The sequence below is a fragment of the Ovis aries genome, chromosome 1, assembly GCF_016772045.2.
Source record: "Ovis aries strain OAR_USU_Benz2616 breed Rambouillet chromosome 1, ARS-UI_Ramb_v3.0, whole genome shotgun sequence".
Lineage (NCBI taxonomy): Eukaryota > Metazoa > Chordata > Mammalia > Artiodactyla > Bovidae > Ovis > Ovis aries.
This window is the reverse complement of record NC_056054.1, coordinates 105,170,176-105,187,037: the sequence shown is the minus strand read 5'-3', so window position 1 is coordinate 105,187,037 and position 16,862 is coordinate 105,170,176. Positions and strand designations below refer to the sequence as shown.

Below are 16,862 nucleotides of genomic sequence, written 5' to 3'. Positions count from 1 at the left end.
GCAGCGGGGACCGAGGCGGGGTGGGATCGCGGACAGCCGGACCCCAGGCGGCTCGGGCCAGCGTGCACCCCTGCAGCGGCCCCTCGGCGCGGGATGGTACGGCCCAGCCGCAGGGCCGACGGCTGCCGTCTTCCCTAGCGAGCCGGCACGCCGCGCTCCCGGGCTGGAGACGGCCTCCCCCAGGCTTGCGCCTTGGTACGGCCCTGCCCGCCCAGCGCTAGGGGGAGGGTCTGGCCCGGGCCTTGCTCCCCCTCCTCGCCGAGCGCAGTGGTGGCTGCCACGCCGAATTCCGCTTCCTGTGGCTGCGGTCGCTGGCGGGCGGTGAGGCAGGGCGAGCGTGCAGTTGGCGCCGCGGCTCGGCAGCCCCGCCTCGCCGCCCCTCGGGCTTGCTGCCGCGCGGGGGCCTGCGCCGCCCCTGCCTTCTCTTCCGGGCCATGGTGCAACCCGAGGGCGCGTCCGTCCCCCGCCGCTGCTGACCCGGGTCCCCCACTCCATGGCCGCCTCGGCGCCGCCCCCACCGGACAAGCTGGAGGGAGGTGGCGGCTCCGCACCGCCCCCTGCGCCGCCCAGCACCGGGAGAAAGCAGGGCAAGGCCGGTGAGAACGCTGAGGGGGCTGGGGCTGGCGAGGCTCAGAACTCTCGGACCTTGGAGGGAGGGCTGGTGGGCCGGGGAGGTGGCGGCTCTCAGGCTGAGGGCCCTGAAGAGAGGGGATGCTCAGTGGAAAGGATAGGTGGGTGAAGCCCTCCAGGGGTTGGGGACGAGGGGTCACTGACTGCCGATCCTAGAGTTTGGGGCACCTGGAATGAAGGAGCCACTTGGGAGTCTGAGGCTATCAAGGGATGGGGACGTCTCTCATTTAAAGGGAGAGGCAGCTGAGAGTGTGGCATCCCATTTATTCTTCATAGTGTATCTTTGTTAGTATCTAACAAAGTAGATACTAAGTAAATAAACAAGAATGTATTGAAATTAGAAGAATCTCCTAGATCGTGCTTGGGAGAGAGGATGTTGGGGGAACCTCAGGGAAACTTGTTTGTGTCTGCCTTTTACTGCCTTTCCAGGTTTGCAAATGAAGAGTCCAGAAAAGAAGCGAAGGAAGTCAAATACTCAGGTGAATGGTGGTTGGTTGTGGGGGTAATTTCTGGTAGCCCGTTTGGGATCTCTGTTCTCCCACCTCAATGTCTTCATCTTGCATCAGCTACAGGGAGAAGAGAAAGTTGTCTTTCTTACTCTTTTTCTGGTCCTTTCCTTCAGTTTTATATTTTGGGAGTAGGGTAGGGATGAGACAATTTGACCAGATATTTTATCAGTGGGGATTAGAATCGTCCACTCCCCTGTGTGTCCTGTTCCGGTTCCCCCATGATGATAACAACTATCACTTGCTGAACCTTTTCTAAGTATCAGGGATTGTGCTAAAATGCTTCAACGGCTTTGGGAGGTAGGCATTGTCACAGTTTTACAGATGAGAAACCTGAAGCTTAAACATGTTCAATGCCTGCTCCAGGGCTTTGAGGTTACTCAGTGTCAAAACTGGGATTCCAGTGTAGTTCTGTCTGTTTTCAAAACAGTTACGCACTATGGTGGTTGTGCTCTCTACTGTGTTTCTTTGTTGCACTCTAAGGTCCGCCTGAACTGGCCTGTACCAGCCTCTAAAACTGTGTACTGTGTTTCCGGTGCTCTCTTGGTTTAGCTCTGGGTCTCTCTCCATGATCCTCTTTCCCTCATCTTTTTCCCCAGGGCCCTGCGTACTCTCACCTGACGGAGTTTGCACCACCCCCAACTCCCATGGTGGATCACCTGGTTGCATCCAACCCTTTTGAGGATGACTTCGGAGCCCCTAAGGTGGGGGGCACAGCCCCTCCATTCCTTGGCAGTCCCGTCCCCTTTGGGGGCTTCCGTGTCCAGGGGGGCATGGCAGGCCAGGTACCCCCAGGCTATGGCACTGGGGGTGGAGGAGGTCCTCAGCCTCTTCGTCGACAGCCACCCCCTTTCCCTCCCAGCCCCATGGGCCCTGCTTTCAACATGCCCCCCCAGGGCCCTGGCTATCCACCCCCAGGTAACATGAATTTTCCCAGCCAACCCTTCAACCAGCCTCTGGGTCAGAACTTTAGCCCACCTGGTGGGCAGATGATGCCAGGCCCAGTGGGGGGATTTGGCCCCATGATCTCACCCACCATGGGACAACCTCCCAGAGGGGAGCTGGGCCCCCCTTCTCTCCCCCAACGCTTTGCCCAGCCAGGGGCACCTTTTGGCCCTTCTCCTCTCCAGAGACCTGGTCAGGGGCTCCCCAGCCTGCCTCCCAACACAAGTCCCTTCCCTGGTCCGGACCCTGGCTTTCCTGGCCCTGGTGGTGAGGATGGGGGGAAGCCCTTAAATCCCCCTGTGCCCACTGCTTTTCCCCAGGAGCCCCACTCGGGCTCCCCGGCTGCTGCTGTTAATGGGAATCAGCCCAGTTTTCCTCCAAACAGCAGTGGGCGGGGTGGGGGCACTCCAGATGCCAATAGCCTGGCACCCCCTGGAAAGGCAGGTGGGGGCTCAGGACCCCAGCCTCCCCCAGGCCTGGTGTATCCATGTGGTGCCTGTCGGAGCGAGGTGAATGACGACCAAGATGCCATTCTGTGTGAGGCCTCCTGCCAGAAGTGGTTCCACCGTGAGTGCACGGGCATGACTGAGAGCGCCTATGGGCTGCTGACCACCGAGGCCTCTGCTGTCTGGGCCTGCGATCTCTGCCTCAAGACCAAGGAGATTCAGTCTGTCTACATCCGCGAGGGCATGGGGCAGCTGGTGGCCGCTAACGATGGGTGATGCAGGCGAGGGGCCCAGGGGAGTGCACATGTTCCTCCTTGCTCTTCCAGGGTGATTGCCTTCTTGTCTGGCTCTTGGTCCTGGTTTCCATCGGCTTCGCATCCCCATGGGGCAGAAAGCCAGTGGCTCCTGGGGGCAGAAAAAGGAACTGAGGTGGCCAGGCAGAAGAGCCTGTATCTCTCACTCTTGTGGAAACTTACGCATTGAGATCTACAGAGGTTCAGGAAACCAAAGCCCTGCCAAGCAGAGCCATTTTTGGTGGCTATCTCTGGAAACCCAGGGGTATGGCTGCAAGAGGAAAGAGGCTGGAGGAAGATCCGAAGGGCAGGGGTGTCCGCTCTACAGATGATGGATGCCCCCAACACCTGTGCCTAACATGCCTCTCTAGCTCCACAGCTCCAGCCTTAGTGTTTGGAGTCCAGGATTAAAGGTTTCTGGCCAGAGGAGTTGGGGTCTCTTCCCATCTCTGCGGTAGCCCTTTCATGGGCGCTGGGAGATAGCTTTAGGGAATAAATGGAGATTTTCCCCTTTTCCTACCTTCCCCTTGTCTCCTTCACCTGTCCAACTCGTCCCCCTTCAGAAACCAAATAGCTTGAAGAAGCAGGAGAGTACGTGGCTATGGCAGTTCTTGGTGATCTGGGGCTTGGAGACAGTAGGTAAGATGCTGTCAGGACATATCTCCCTCATACCAAAGTCATTGGTCCTTTCTCAGCCTCTCTTGTGCTTTTTCCCTGATGATCATGTTTTTGCCAAAAAGTGGGATGTGTGGTCTGACAGACCAGAATATTTGACATTCAGACTGTCCCGGAAGCCCAGATTCTGTGGTTGTACACCTCTCTTCTCGCTCCGCTCCCCCAAGCGCTGGTCTTCAGCTTCGGCGCCTTGAGTTCCCTACCTTGATGGAAGGAAAGCTTGAAAAGGCACAGAGCCCTTATACCTCATTTTCCCTCCTGATAAAAGGATCCGTGCCACAGCCTGCGGGTTGGGGAGTCTGCAGGACCCTCATTGCTGTGGTACTAGAATGCAGTTCAGAGCCTGGATGCTTTTGCTCCCTTCTTTCCCTGCTGTTCTATCTTCTCTGGCCTGGTAATCGAGCTGTTCTCATCCTTCTCAGACAAAATCCGTGCCAGGGCTTTATTTTTTATGTTCTAAGCACTGCCTGTGAGAGATGGGCCTGGGGCCCCATGAGGAGCCCCTCACAGCTGCATGCTGTTCCCTACAGCTCCTACACACATTCCTCAAGTGGGGTAGGGAAGGCAGGCTAGGGGTCTGGCCCTGAGAGGAGCTGGTGGTCCCCTGCCCCCACTTCTCCTGGGACCTTATACATGTGAAGAGGAGACAGGTATACTGCAGAACTCTTGCAGTATACCTGGGTGGCGCATGCAGCCTTCGAGGCTGTGCGAAGGAAGGGAGGGGCCTCTGGGCTTCTCTTTTCCAGTGTTCCCTGCCATCTAGGCGCAGAGATGGCAACCCCTTCACTGCTCAACTTTGTGTTGTGTTTGTGGTTCTGTTTGCCCCTCTTTTTATCTGTTGATGTTTTTGTGGTCTCCGCCCCGCTCCCCCACCCCTGCATTTTGTAAGATGGCTCCTGGCCAGGGATGGGGGCAGTGTCTGGTCAATCCCTCTCTCCCTCTCATGCCACTGCTTTTTGGAAGAAAGTGGGGGTGGCAGAGATGTGGTGGGGAAAGTTTTGTACGGTTGGATTAATAAAATGACTTGGAAGATCCACACCCGGACTCCTTGGTGTTGGTGTGCACAAGGTGGGAATGAGTCAGTCACTGCTGGTGAGGATGGTTGGGGGGTGTGGACAGGGACCCCCCAGGGTCCCTGGAAGTGGGGATAGCAGGAAGAGTCAGCCCCCTGAGCTGACCTAATACAAGCTGTGGAGCCTGGGGAGGCCTCTTTGCCCCAGCTCTCCCTGCGTCCCTGCTGTGAGAAACAAGTTTCCTTTCTGAGCACATTCTTGAGCCAGGCCTAGAGCCAAGCAGGATCTTTGGCTCCAAGGCTTCAGGGAGACAATTGCCACTAGTGCTTCTTGGTGTAGTGCCCCACTCCCACTCCTGAGTTAGGAGGTCAGTGTAGCTCCAGGGGTGGGGGAAGGGGCTGCCCTGGATCTAGCAAATTGCATTTTAGGATGATTTCAGTACCCCCTGCCCCCGCCTCCTTTAAAAAAGAATAGTGGCATCCTTAAACAATCTGGCGCCAGGGTGAGCATAGGGACAACCCACACTTTGCCATTCTCCTCCCCCATCCTGCAGCTGTCTCTTGTCTATCCTGGGACCAACCTGGGTCCTTGTCCTGGACATGCCACCCGCTTGCCTTTCAGTTCTGAGTCTTCCCTTCAGAGGTTGTTTAGCCACTGGGAAAGGAGGGGAGGTGACCCCCAGTTGAGTTTGCTGGAACCCCAGTGTCCCACGGGAGGTAAGTCCAGGTTTAGGGGCTCTGCAGGCGCCCTCCCCGCCCCGCCCCCGCCGCACCCCCGCGGCTCTCAAGTCTAGCTATTATTGGCCAAAAGTTTCCGCCCCCCTCAGGGAAGTTGACTCTCCATTGGGCAGTTCTCAGACACGTGACCTTCCTTTCTTGTGCCTGTAAAGCCGGAGAGGCCTCAACAAGTTCAGCTGAAGACTGAAGCAAGAGCTGGGTCAGGTAATGCCCTAGCGGGGCAGGGGCAACAGAGATCCCCAGGAGAGGAAGGATAGAGGTGAGGAAGGCTAGAACGTTGAAGGGTTGAGTTCCACCCAGGATCTATAGAGCTGTTTGTCACTTCTGGGCCGGGAGGGAGGGGGATCATGGGCGGCCTGTTTCCAAAACAGGAACTTGCTCTGGGTCTCCCAGACAAGTTTTTGTAGCCCTGGGTGCTTTATTTTAGAGGTTTGGGGGAACAGCTCTTAGAGGGGTTGAAATTAGCTGGACAAAACTTCCCAGCTGTGAACAGAGTGGCAGAGCTCCCCCTTTAGCTGTCTTTTGGAAATAGCACAAGTCCCTGACAATCCTTACAGGATGTTTTTGTTGAGTCTTGCCTGAAAAAAGGAGAGGGAGTAGTGAGGAGGGGGTGGAGGTGGGTGTTCTTCCAAGAGGTTGATGAGAAGAAAGAGATCTGAAAGCAGCAGGGAAGGGTGGGAATTAGACAGCAAAAAGAACTTCCTAATAAGGCAGTGAGATGCTGGCCTGGGGGGAACAGGGAGAACTTATGGGATCTTCAGTGAATCCAGCCAAGAGAGAGGTACCAGCCAGGGTTTGGAACCCTGAGTGCAGAGGTTCCGGACTGTATTCTGTTTGGGTCTCAGAAGTGTTTGTCTTGTTGACCCAAATACCGTTTCTGGTTTCCATGGAGACAGTGGGTCTGACATCACCCTGGTTGCCATAGTGCCTGCTTCTGGAGGACCTGAGCAGGCTGTACACAGCCAGGGGTAAACAGGGACTTCAGCCCAAGCTGCTGCCACTTCCTTCCTGCCGCCACCTGTTAAAGAGTCACACGCAGCAACTGGGGATGGGGAGATGATGACAGAGTGGGGGGTGGGGGGTGGGGCCTGAGACCAGAAGGCCGCACGGTGATGGTTCTCTGGATTCCTGTAGAAGCCAGCCAGGGGTGTCCTGCTGGACTGTGGTGTGGGGAAGTAGCTGCAGCCATTCTCTCTCCTTGTGGGGTGGGTGCCTGTCTCTGGGAGGCACTGTGTAGGGCTCCCACGGTGTGTCCTACTGAAGGGGGAAGTGTAGTGGTTTCCCATAGTAGAGCTGCCACGCTTCTACTCCAGCCTTACTTCCTCTCCCCAGGACTTCCTTTCAGGATCCTTTTCCGCTTATCATCCTTCTAGCCCCTCAGCAAGCCGTCATGTAGCCTCTAAAGGATCAGAGTCCAAGACCAGGGGCTCAGCTAATCTGCCCCTCAGCTTTATGCCAGGGCCCAGTTGCCAGCCTGGGGCCATAGTGTTGGTCCCGGAGGGAGGGGTAGGTCCTTCTCTTCTTGTCCTGCTTTGTGTCAGGCTTTTGAAGCTGGAGTGATTTCCCACCCTTACCCCACCATGTCAGAGCAGATTAGCAAGGGATAGGGCCACAACCCTGGTTATTGTCCATGCTTTGCAAATGGTACAGTGCTTTCTGTATACATGATAGTTGCCACAAATCCCTTTTTAGTCACCTTCAAGTTTCCTCAGATGGAATGCTGGAGTTACTAAGAAGGGAAACAACCTAGAATGGAGAGTAACAAGGAAACTTACTAAAGGTACATTCAGATGGATGTAAGCTGTGCCATTGCTCTCGGCCCTGGCTGCACGTGAGAATCATTTGGGAGATTTTTCGGAGCCTGGTCCTTGGACTCAGTTATATCAGAATCTTAGGTGATTGATTCCATTGTGTAGCCAGTGAACAGGACCCCAAACTAGACCATACAAAGGACTTAACTGGTGGGTGATGGGTTGGTGGGAGACTTGTGGCTGACGAAGGCCATCGGCTTTTCTCTTCCAGGCCCTGGGGGAGGAGGTGGGATTGTGAGGGAGCTTGGGGAGGGGAAGGGAGGGCCAGATTGTTCCTCACTCTTCTCACTTGCTGTTCATCGCTGGCAAGTCAAGTCAGCCAGTTTTCGGGCCTTTGTTTTCCCTGACTATAACATGAGAGAGTTGGACTGGATTTTTCCCAGAGCTTTTCCAGCCCTGTGCTTCTCTGACCTTTCAAGGTCAGTTCCATTTCCCAGTTTCCCAAGGGCTCTTTTGGTCCCTGGGAAAGGCAAACTTCACTGCAGCTGTTGGTAGGTTCTGATTTGCAAGGCAAATACTGCCCAGAAGAATTCAGATTTGGGGGTCAGAAGGACTGGAACCAGGCTGGTTCTGGAAGTGACTGCCCAGCCCTCACACTTGGAACCCACCTGAGGCTGCTGTCTGCATCCCACCTCCCCAAGGGAGCTGGAGTCCCTAAGAGAGCCTTTCTCTGCAGGTGGCAGCCTCAGCAGCTGCGGGGACCTCAGCAGTGATGGCCTCCTGCCCAGACTCGGACAATAGCTGGGTGCTTGCCGGCTCAGAGGTAGGAAGAGCAGGCCTGGGAACCATATGGAATGGGAGTTCTGGCCTGGCTGGGCTGCTTTTGGGGTCTGTCCCCCTTCCTTGCTCCTGGTGATGACATGTGTCACCTCCTGCTGGTTGTGAGAGGAACTCCAGGGGCAGGGAGAATACGATCAGGCCCCAGGAGTCAGGAGTTGGGACTTGGACCGTGGCTTGAAAGAGGGGAATTGTCAGGGTAAGCTATGAGAAGCAGGGGAGAAATTCTGGTGGGGAGACCAGCATTAGCAAAGGTCCTGAGGCAGCAATAGATGAGCTGTGCTGGGGGAGACTGAGGAGGTCCGTTGGAGGAGGTGGAGATGTGGGCCAGACGGTGTTGAAGTGAGGTTGGATCAGAGCCTGTGAGCCTCCGGAGGAGGCCTATAGGATCTGGCTCAGGCATTCGGGCCGCTCCTTGATGGAAAATAGCGGGCAGGCTCTGAGCTGGAGGGGGTCAGGACCATCACTGCTGTGGGCAGAGGGTGCAGCCACTATGTGGGCTGTGTGGGAACAGGGGGAGAGTGTTTTGAAGGTCCTGCAGTCCAGGTTGTAGTTGGCAGGACGAGAACCCAGTGGACTCCTGTGCCCCAAAGCCACGGAGAAGGGGGCTGGCAGGATGGGGAATGGAGTGGCTGGAGAGTTTGTCAAGGACTTGGTATGTTCATCTCCCAGGGAGGGAGGTAGCTGGGAAGTTTGAGTTAGAGACGTCGGGTTTGAGTGGCCTTGAAGAAATTGATGGGGAGTGAGGGAGCTGCCCTCAGTGTGATGCTGGAGCAGGACCCACGGGCTGGGGCTGGCTGGCAGAGCAGACGACTCCGCGCTCCCAGCCAGAGCCCTCGCTGCCTTTGCAGACAGCAGGGGGACCTCGGACCAGCTGTTTCGCCTCGCTGTCCTCCCTTTAACAAGGAGGAGTCGTGTTTCCTTAAATGTAGGAGGGACTGGGAGAAAAAGATGACTTGAAATTGTAAAGAGGGACTTCCCTGGCGGTCCAGTGGTTAAGACTTTGCCTTCCAGCTCAGGGGCTGCAGGTTAGATCCCTGTTCCAGAAGCTGAGATTCCCACATGCCTTGGGGCCAAAAAACCAAAACATAAAACAGAAGCCATATTGTAACAGATTCAATAAAGACTTTTAAAATGGTACACATTTAAAAAAATCTTTTTTTAAAAAAGAGTCTTGTAAAGAAACATATTAAGGTCAAGAATTATTCTTGGAAGTTTAGCAGGAGCCATGGATGGGATGAGCAGGCGGTGGGCCTGCTGAGGGTCTGTTTGCAGAAAAAGGAGAGGCTGAGGCTGTAGATGGCTGGGCTGAGAGCACCCTGGGAGACAGGCTGGCTGTGGCTGGGGTGAGGTGGGCTTCCGTCAGCTCCTGGGAGACGGTGTGCAGGGAGCGGGAAAGGCCGGAAAAGTTTGGCAGATGGAGCAGGTGGCTCGTTGTGAGGAGAACTGGGCGGGGGGGATCCTGTGGGGGGATGGGACTGTGACCCTTAGGTTCCAGGGGACTTTGTTCTCTTGCCAGTTCCTGAGTTGGTCGCTTGTGGGGAGGGAGGCCCAGGCTTAGCTGGCTTCTCTGGGGAGGTGGTGGTGGGTGTCAGGTTTGTATCGTGGTCCAGTGCCTTGGACCAGTGGTCCTTTTTTTTTAAAATTAGTTTAATGTCTGATTGAATAACTTAATTCTTTTTTTTTTTTTTTCCACTCCGTGTCCTCCCCATTCACCATACAGACCAGGGAAAGTGCCTGCCTAGGCTGTTTGTGGGGTGGGTTTCCTCTGACTCCTCTTTCTATGCTGTCAGTGTAAGAACACAGCCTGTAGTAAGCGCTACGAGGCTCAAGTTAATTCCTGTAAATACAGGATTCCTTTAAAAAGAACATTTACTTGTGTTTTTTTTTTTGGCTGTGCTGGGTCTTAGTTGTGGCATGCAGGATCTAGTTTCCTGACCAGGGATCAAACCCCGGCCCCTGGCATTGGGAACGCTGAGTCTTAGCCACTGGACCCCCAAGAGAGTCCCCAGTGGTGCGTCTTCATTTCACAGAAACTTGTCCTCCAAAAGTTCCTCAGAGCAGCAAGTGAAGTTAGGGAATGGCCGAACACTGTGTCGAGCGGAGAGGTCACAGTGCCAGCCACCCCCTGCCCCTTGCCCGCTGTGGAGCAGCCCCTGCTGAGTGTGTTGTGTGTATGGTGCGGGCTGGGAACCCTGAGCATGGGCTGGTCTCGGGCACCCAGGAGAGCACCCCGTGCTCGGTTTCGTCCTGCCGTCCTTCCTCTAAAGCAGCCCTTCTGCTGTACCCCTGCCCCCAGAGCCTGCCTGTGGAGACCTTGGGCCCTGAATCTGGGAGGGACCCAGAATCCGAGAGAGCTCCTCAGGCCCCTCGAAGCCCCTCCAAGGCAGCTGCTGAGGACTTGGCTGGGACCTTGGATGGAGGAGGTAACAGGGCCCTGTTGAGGGGGGCGGTGCAGCCACCTGTCCTCCATGTTCTGGGGTTTCCCAGTTTCCTCAGGGAGAGGAAGGCCAGTTGGTCTTATTCCCAGCATTGATCTCAGTTTAAAACCCTCCCTTATCCCATCCTGGCTTTCTCCTGTCCCTTCCTACCTGGTCGCGGCCTGTGGGAGCCACGGGGGCCGTGGTGTTTTTTCTGACTCTTTTTTCCTGCCACAGAGACAGTATCCCAGAGCGAGAGCTCCCAATCTGGGCCCATCCTGTCAGAGCAGGCTGAGGCCAAGGTGAGGACCTTCCCTGGGGGAAGGGCGGGAAGTGGGGAGGGCCAGGGAAGTGGGAGGTGCTCACGGCTGTGTCTGCAGCAGGGTGTCCTGGAAGGTGATGACCCTGGAGGGGAGCCCCCCGGCCCAGGAGACACAGAGGCCCAGGGAGACTTGGAGGAGACCCCTGAGGTGGTAGGCCTGGAACCGGACTCACAGGACCTGGAGGATCAGAGCCCCTCCCGCAGCCTGCCTTCATCCCCCAAAACAGGTGAGAGTCCTGCTTGTTTCGCCTGTCACTATCCTTCTAGAAGGTGTTGGAGTGGGAATAGATAGACATCACTGCCGAGCACAGCTCTGGTCTAGGCCTTAGGCCTTGGCAGCTTGGAGCCTTCCTTAAGCTGTATCAGTGAATCCTCACCACCGTCACCCCTGGGAACACTCAGGCTTAAGTCACACAGCTGATAAGTGGCAGGGCCTAGGTCTGGTCAACTCTTCTCTGCTGTGGGGCCTCCTCTTTACTTGCCTCTAGATTTGCCTCTCATTCCCTGAGTCCCTTCCACGAGTCAGCTCTGGGAAAGCAGCTTGGCTTCACGGCCTGTGTAGGAGGTGGACTAGACTGAGGCAAGGTGCAAGTCGGACTTGTGAGGGTGCAAAGGCAGTGTGATTAAGGTGTCCCCACGGGAAGGGAGGAGGGTGGGTTAGTCAGGGGACAGGTCGAGGGGGAGGGGGAGGCAGGGACAGCTGGGGAAAAGGTTCACAACGGAGGGGACATTGGAGTGGAACCTTGAGCAGAGTGGACTTTTGGTAGGTAGGGTAGGAGGAAGACAACGCTGCAGGCCAGGGCTGCAGCATCCACAAAGGGCTGGGTTCCCCGGTCCTGCACCGAGGAGGCTGCGTCCCAGGCTGGCGGCAGGAGGAGTGTGTGAATCCATCTCTGTTGAGGGGTGACAGGGTGGAGGGGGAGGCGGGGTCCGGGGCCATTCGGGGGCAGCTGCAGTCCGACGAAGCTGGGGAAGACCTGGACTAAGGTAGATACAAGGCATGTGCCGCTGAGATCTTTAGGGGCCATGTTGTTGATCTGTGCATGGGAGGCAAAGGGAGGGCTGAGGTTGGCTCGTGGAGCCCTGGCGTCTTGCCCTGCATCGGGGAGTGCCAGGAGAGAACCAGGAGAGAACCAGGTTGGAGGGCAGCGTGTGGAGTGTTTGGTCCCCAGGGACAGCCAGGTGGAAGAGACCAGGAGGTGGTCAGACATGCAGGCCTGGAGCTCTAGGGAGGCCAGTCGGGAGTTACAGATGAGGGACTCAGTCTGCTCTGGGGGGAGCCGGCAGGGTGGGTGAGACTGGGCGATTGTGCGTGCAGTGAGAAGAGCAGAAATGGTGCCAGGGAGACCTCAGCCTCTAGGACCAGGAGCAGCCAGGCACTGAGAGGAGACGCTGAGAGGGTGTGGCCAGGTTTCCGACAGAACCAGGGCAGGGGGCACAGGTGGGAGCAGGAGGACGCTTTTAGGATGAAAGTCGCTCTTGTATCTTGTCTGTAGTAGAAAGGACTGGTCTTCAGCCTCCAGACTGGGCAGGGGTAGTCACTGATGCCCAGGCACATGTGGGAGGGTCTCCATGCGCTCCCTCTGTGATCAGGACTGGGGGTCTCCTGTGTTTTCCTCTGGTTCTGGTCTGTCTGTCCATCCCGTCTCTCCAGTTGCCTTACTGCCCTGTCCCCCTCCCTCCCCCCAGCTTGGATCAGGGAGGAGGCCCACCACTCCAGCAGCGAGGACGACACCGATGTGGATGTGGCGGGTCTGCGGAGACGGCGGGGCCGGGAGCCCGGCACTCCTCAGCCCGCAGCCACCCTGGGTGTGGAGGACCAGGTCCAGGGCAAGGGTGCGGGCGGGGCGCTGGGCATCTCCCTCAACATGTGTCTCCTCGGGTCCCTGGTCCTGCTGGGCCTTGGGATCCTCCTCTTCGGTGAGTGGTTCCCCCCCCCCCCGCCGGCACCTTGAGCCTCTGCTGTGGCCCCTCTTGCAGCACTCCGACCCCATTCTGCCCCTGCCCCTGCGGGCCTGACCAGACTCCTCTGTCTCCATTTCAGGTGGTCTCTCAGAGTCTGAGAGTGGTGAGTGAGGATGGGGCCTGACCCATTTGTGTCTGTCCCCTTCCAGCCCTGAGGGAGGCTGATGGGGGCAGTTCTCTGGGTCAGGAGTAGGGATCCTGGGGGCTATATATTTTTTGCTCAGTTATAGGCCTTATGTCAGCTCTTTGGGGTGACCGTTGACCTTTTACCTTGCTGGACCCCTCAGCCATAGGGCGAGGTCCAGGGCAGGACAGTGACTGTGTGTGTTGGCAGGGCGGGGTGTTGGCAGGGTGGGGGAGGGGGGCGGGGGGTGTTGCAGGACGGGGAGGAGGAGAGGGCTCTGTGTGCCTTGAGACCAGCTTCAGGATTCCACTTTCCCACAGGGCCCCTGGAGGAAGTGGACCTGCAGGTCTTGCCAGATATGGAGTCTGATACTGAGATGCTGGAGGCTGTGGGGGATGGGCAGGCATGTGTGACTGTCTCCATCTGAGTGAGGGGCCTGGTGGGGGCTGTCGGGGTTGTGGGGCTCAGCTGGGGTGACTGGCTCCTTTGCCCGCGTGTGTGTGTGTGTGCGTGTGTGTGTGTGTGTGTGTGTCTGTCTGTCTGTCTGTGTGTGTGTGTCTGGGTCTGTGTGTCTGGGTCTGTGTGTCTGGGTCTGTGTGTCTGGGTCTGTGTGCCTGTGTGTGTGTTTGAGTGTGTGTCTGCAGGCAGATTCTTTACTGACTGAGCTACCTTTGCCCTTAGGATGGACTACAGCAGCTACAGACCTCAGAGCTCCTGGACAGTGTCCCCAGCCTGCAGAACATGGCCCTTCTGCTGGATAAGCTGGCCAAGGAGAACCAGGACATCCGACTACTGCAGGCCCAGCTGCAGGTGAGCACAATCAGGATGGGGTGGGCTAGACACCCTCCCTAGGCCGCGTGTCTGTCTGTCCAGTTTCTTCCACCCAAAGAAGTTTCCTGTGTTCACGCACATATACTGACCCTCTCCCTTTCCCACTAGAGTCCAGTCGTCTTCCATGTTTTGTTCCTGTCCTGCATGCTAAGGGTTAGGCCAGGATTGCGTATCTGCTTCACGTGGCATGCCACCTCTGCTTGATTGGCATGGTCTACCTGGAGCCTTGTGTGGAGAAGGATTTGAAGAACAGGCCAAGACTCAGTGGGAAAGAAGTGCTGTGATTAGTTAATAATATCTGTTCTGGGTATAGGAGGTTGAAATAGGGCAATGAGAGTCCTATCTTGGCTCTCTTTAGGTGAATTAAAGATGTTGTGGGCTTATAAACAGACAGAGCTAAGACCTGTGGTAGAATTTGGGGATCCCAGGGTCAGGTGAAGGGTGCGGATGGGGTGGGAGATGAGAACCAAATCCTCTGAGTCTCTCAGGCCATAAAGGCTGTAATGGAATGGAATTCGGGTAGCAGGCACTGGACCCATCCTTGACGACTCCCTGGATCCTCTATTACTCCCATTCCAGGCCCAGAAGGAAGAGCTTCAGAGCCTGATGCGTCAGCCCAAAGGGCTAGAAGAGGAGAATGCCCGGCTCCGAGGGGCCCTCCAGCAGGGCGAAGCCTCCCAGCGGGCCCTGGAGTCAGAGCTGCAGCAGCTGCGGGCCCAGCTTCAGGGACTGGAGGCTGACTGCGTCCAGGGTGCAGATGGGCAGTGTCTCCAGTGGGGCAGAGGCCCACAAGCTGGCAAGGTCACCAAGGAGCAAGGCCCTACAGGGCAGGAGCCAAGCCCTGGTTTCCTGGAGCAAAAGAAACAGCTAGAGGCTGAGGCCCAGGCATTAAGGCAAGAGTTGGAGCAGCAGCGGCGGCTGCTGGGGTCTGTGCAGCAGGACCTGGAACGGAGCTTGAGGGAGGCAGGCCGAGGGGATCCAGCCCGGGCTGGCCTGGCTGAGTTGGGTCACAGGCTGGCCCAGAAGCTGCAGGGCCTGGAGGACCAGCGCCCTGGGGTCCCTGCCAATGTCTCAGAGGCCTGGCATCAGAAGCCTCACTTCCAGAATTCCAGGGAGCGGAGTGGGAAGGAAAAGTGGTGGGATAGGCAAGGGGACTGGAAGGCCGAGGCCTGGAAACATAAGATGGAGGCATCTGGCCGGGAGAAGAGCTGGCGGGGTGAGGAGGACAGGGAGCTGGCGGGGAGGCGGAAGGAGGGCAAGCCAAGGGTGGAGGAGTGGGCCGGCAAGAAGGATGGCAAGCGGCAGCGCGCCAAGGAGCCCCCCAGGAAAAGTGGGCGCCCCCACCCCTCCGGAGAAAGGCAGAAACACCCTCGGTGGAAGGAAGGGGCTAAAGACGGGCATGACCCCCTGCCACTCTGGGCAGAGCTGTCTAGGCACAAGTACCAGGCACCGCAGGGCTGCTCAGGTGTGCACGAGTGTGCCCGGCAGGAGGGCCTGGCCTTCTTTGGCATAGAGCTAGCCCCCGTGCGGCAACAGGAGCTGGCCTCTCTGCTGAGGACGTACCTGGCACGACTGCCCTGGGCCAGGCCGCTGACCGAGGAGCTGCCCCTCTCTCCCACTTACTTCGGTGAGGATGGTATCTTCCGCCACGACCGCCTCCGCTTCCGCGACTTTGTGGACGCCTTGGAGGACCGGCTGGAGGAGGTGGCGGTGAGAGAAACAGGTGATGACGACGCGGTGGACGACTTTGAGGATTTCATCTTCAGCCACTTCTTTGGAAACAAAGCACTGAAGAAGAGGTGGGCGGCTGTGGGGGAGCTGGGTCAGTGGGACAGAGCAGGGGGCGGGAGGTGATGGTGGGCCAAGGTGTCTGTGTGTATGTGTGGAGCCAGGGCCCTGAGTTGGGGGTGTTCAGTTTGAGGTTTTGTCTCTTGAGGGTAGAGAGCTGAGCCTGTGCTCAGCCCAGAGTGGTCCTGGGGAGTCCCCTTTGGGGCTAGAGTGTTTTTCCTCCCAAGTTGCCCTGTGCTGACCATACCTGTGTGGTCTGGGGGGTAAGAGAGATTGCTTCCTGTCTCCCCAGCTGGGGCCTTGTCCTGGGACACCAGGTCTGGCCACACTCCCCTCCCGCCAGTCTGATGGATGGTGGCTGCCCGTGTCCCTTGCCTTAGGGGGAACAGGGTCCCCTCTCAGGGGCCCCCCTTCTCATCACATGACATTGTTCTCTAAAGGCCTCTTCCTGCCTCCACTCCCTGCCCCCCCCAACAGGTCTGGGAAGAAGGACAAACATTTGCAGAACTCCAGAGTTGTGGGGCCCAGGGAGGAGCACAGCCCCCACCGCCGGGGCTGAGGCCCCGCGTTATCTGTTCCCTGGGAACCGTTAAGCTGCCGCCTCCCTCGGCTTGGTTGGTGTCATTGGGTGTCTTTCACAGAGCAGCATGGAGATCACCCAGCCCAAAAGGCCTTAGCTGGAGCTGCTGTGCTATCTATGCAAATGAATGCAAATTCTTAGGGCCGTGACCCTTGCAGCAGATTGTGAAGGGGGGGATGGGAGAGAAGCCTGTGGGGGTAAGAGGTATGGGGCGATTCAGATTCTAAAGCCAGAGTGCTTGTGTGTGTGGTGTGTGTGTGTTTCTGTGTTTGTAGGGTGGGATATGAGGTATGGGGGCAATTCAGATTCTAAAGCCAGAGAACGTGTGTGTGTGTGTGTGTGTGTGTGTGTCTGCCTGTCTGTCTGTAGGGGGTCCCAGAGTGGGCCCCTTGGCTGCACACACTGACCCATGCACCCTGGGATTCGATTCATCCCGCTGGCTCCCGGCTGGCTGGAGGCCCAGCATGAAGGCTTTCCCTGGGGTTTTGTTAGATTTGGAACGAGCTATCCCTAGGGAATCGAAGTCCCCCTTTTAGCCCTGCTCCTCACATGGCCTCACCTCTGCTTGTGAACTGTAGACTCAGATTCCAGTAAAATTCTGTAGGAGCTGTGACATTGGGTGGGGGCTCTGTCGCTTAGGGCTGTTTCTAAGCTCAGGGGAAGCCCACACCCACCACCTCATACTGGTACTCACCTCCTCTCCCCGTCACCTCACCCTCCCCGCAAACCTCAGGCCCTCTGGGCTGGAACTCCCCATTTTGCTCACAGCTGTCTTGGCTGCATCCCTGGGAGATGTAGAAATATGCAAGTGGGTTTTGGGCTCAAATCCAGGTTGAGTGATTTTGAGCAAATTAATCCCTGGGAACCTTGGGTTTCAAATCCCCAAAAAGGGAAATTGAAGGGCTGGGGACTCTTCCAGCAGGATTGTAAATAAATCAATGTAAACAAAATAGGTGTCCAATATTTGGCGCTCAGAAGTGATTTCACTCCCTTTAGAGT

The 16,862-nt window shown here is 57.1% G+C and overlaps 1 protein-coding gene and 1 non-coding gene across 8 annotated transcripts; one reads left to right on the top strand and one right to left on the bottom strand.

Annotated features, from left to right (window-relative positions):
• Positions 1–291: 291 nt before the first annotated feature.
• Positions 292–16,813, top strand: PBXIP1 (PBX homeobox interacting protein 1). 7 transcript variants are annotated; one of them, XM_027975824.2, is made up of 13 exons: positions 292–596; positions 1,060–1,109; positions 1,736–1,840; positions 7,733–7,819; positions 10,133–10,259; positions 10,491–10,555; positions 10,637–10,802; positions 12,265–12,495; positions 12,620–12,643; positions 12,985–13,067; positions 13,346–13,474; positions 14,075–15,294; positions 15,761–16,813. In XM_027975824.2, exons 1-13 carry the CDS (start codon positions 494–496, stop codon positions 15,840–15,842), a joined length of 2,472 nt encoding a protein of 823 aa, XP_027831625.2. In that variant the 5' UTR covers positions 292–493; the 3' UTR covers positions 15,843–16,813. The 7 variants fall into 7 exon arrangements, with proteins under 7 accessions (XP_027831625.2, XP_027831619.2, XP_042110749.1 ...); XM_027975818.2 differs by having other exon boundaries at positions 10,634–10,802; XM_042254815.1 differs by lacking the exon at positions 1,736–1,840 and having other exon boundaries at positions 10,634–10,802.
• On the bottom strand, positions 9,531–9,662 carry LOC114111322 (small nucleolar RNA SNORA51). Its single transcript, XR_003587402.1, has one exon. It is a non-coding gene; the product is annotated as a small nucleolar RNA SNORA51 (small nucleolar RNA).
• Positions 16,814–16,862: the final 49 nt, after the last annotated feature.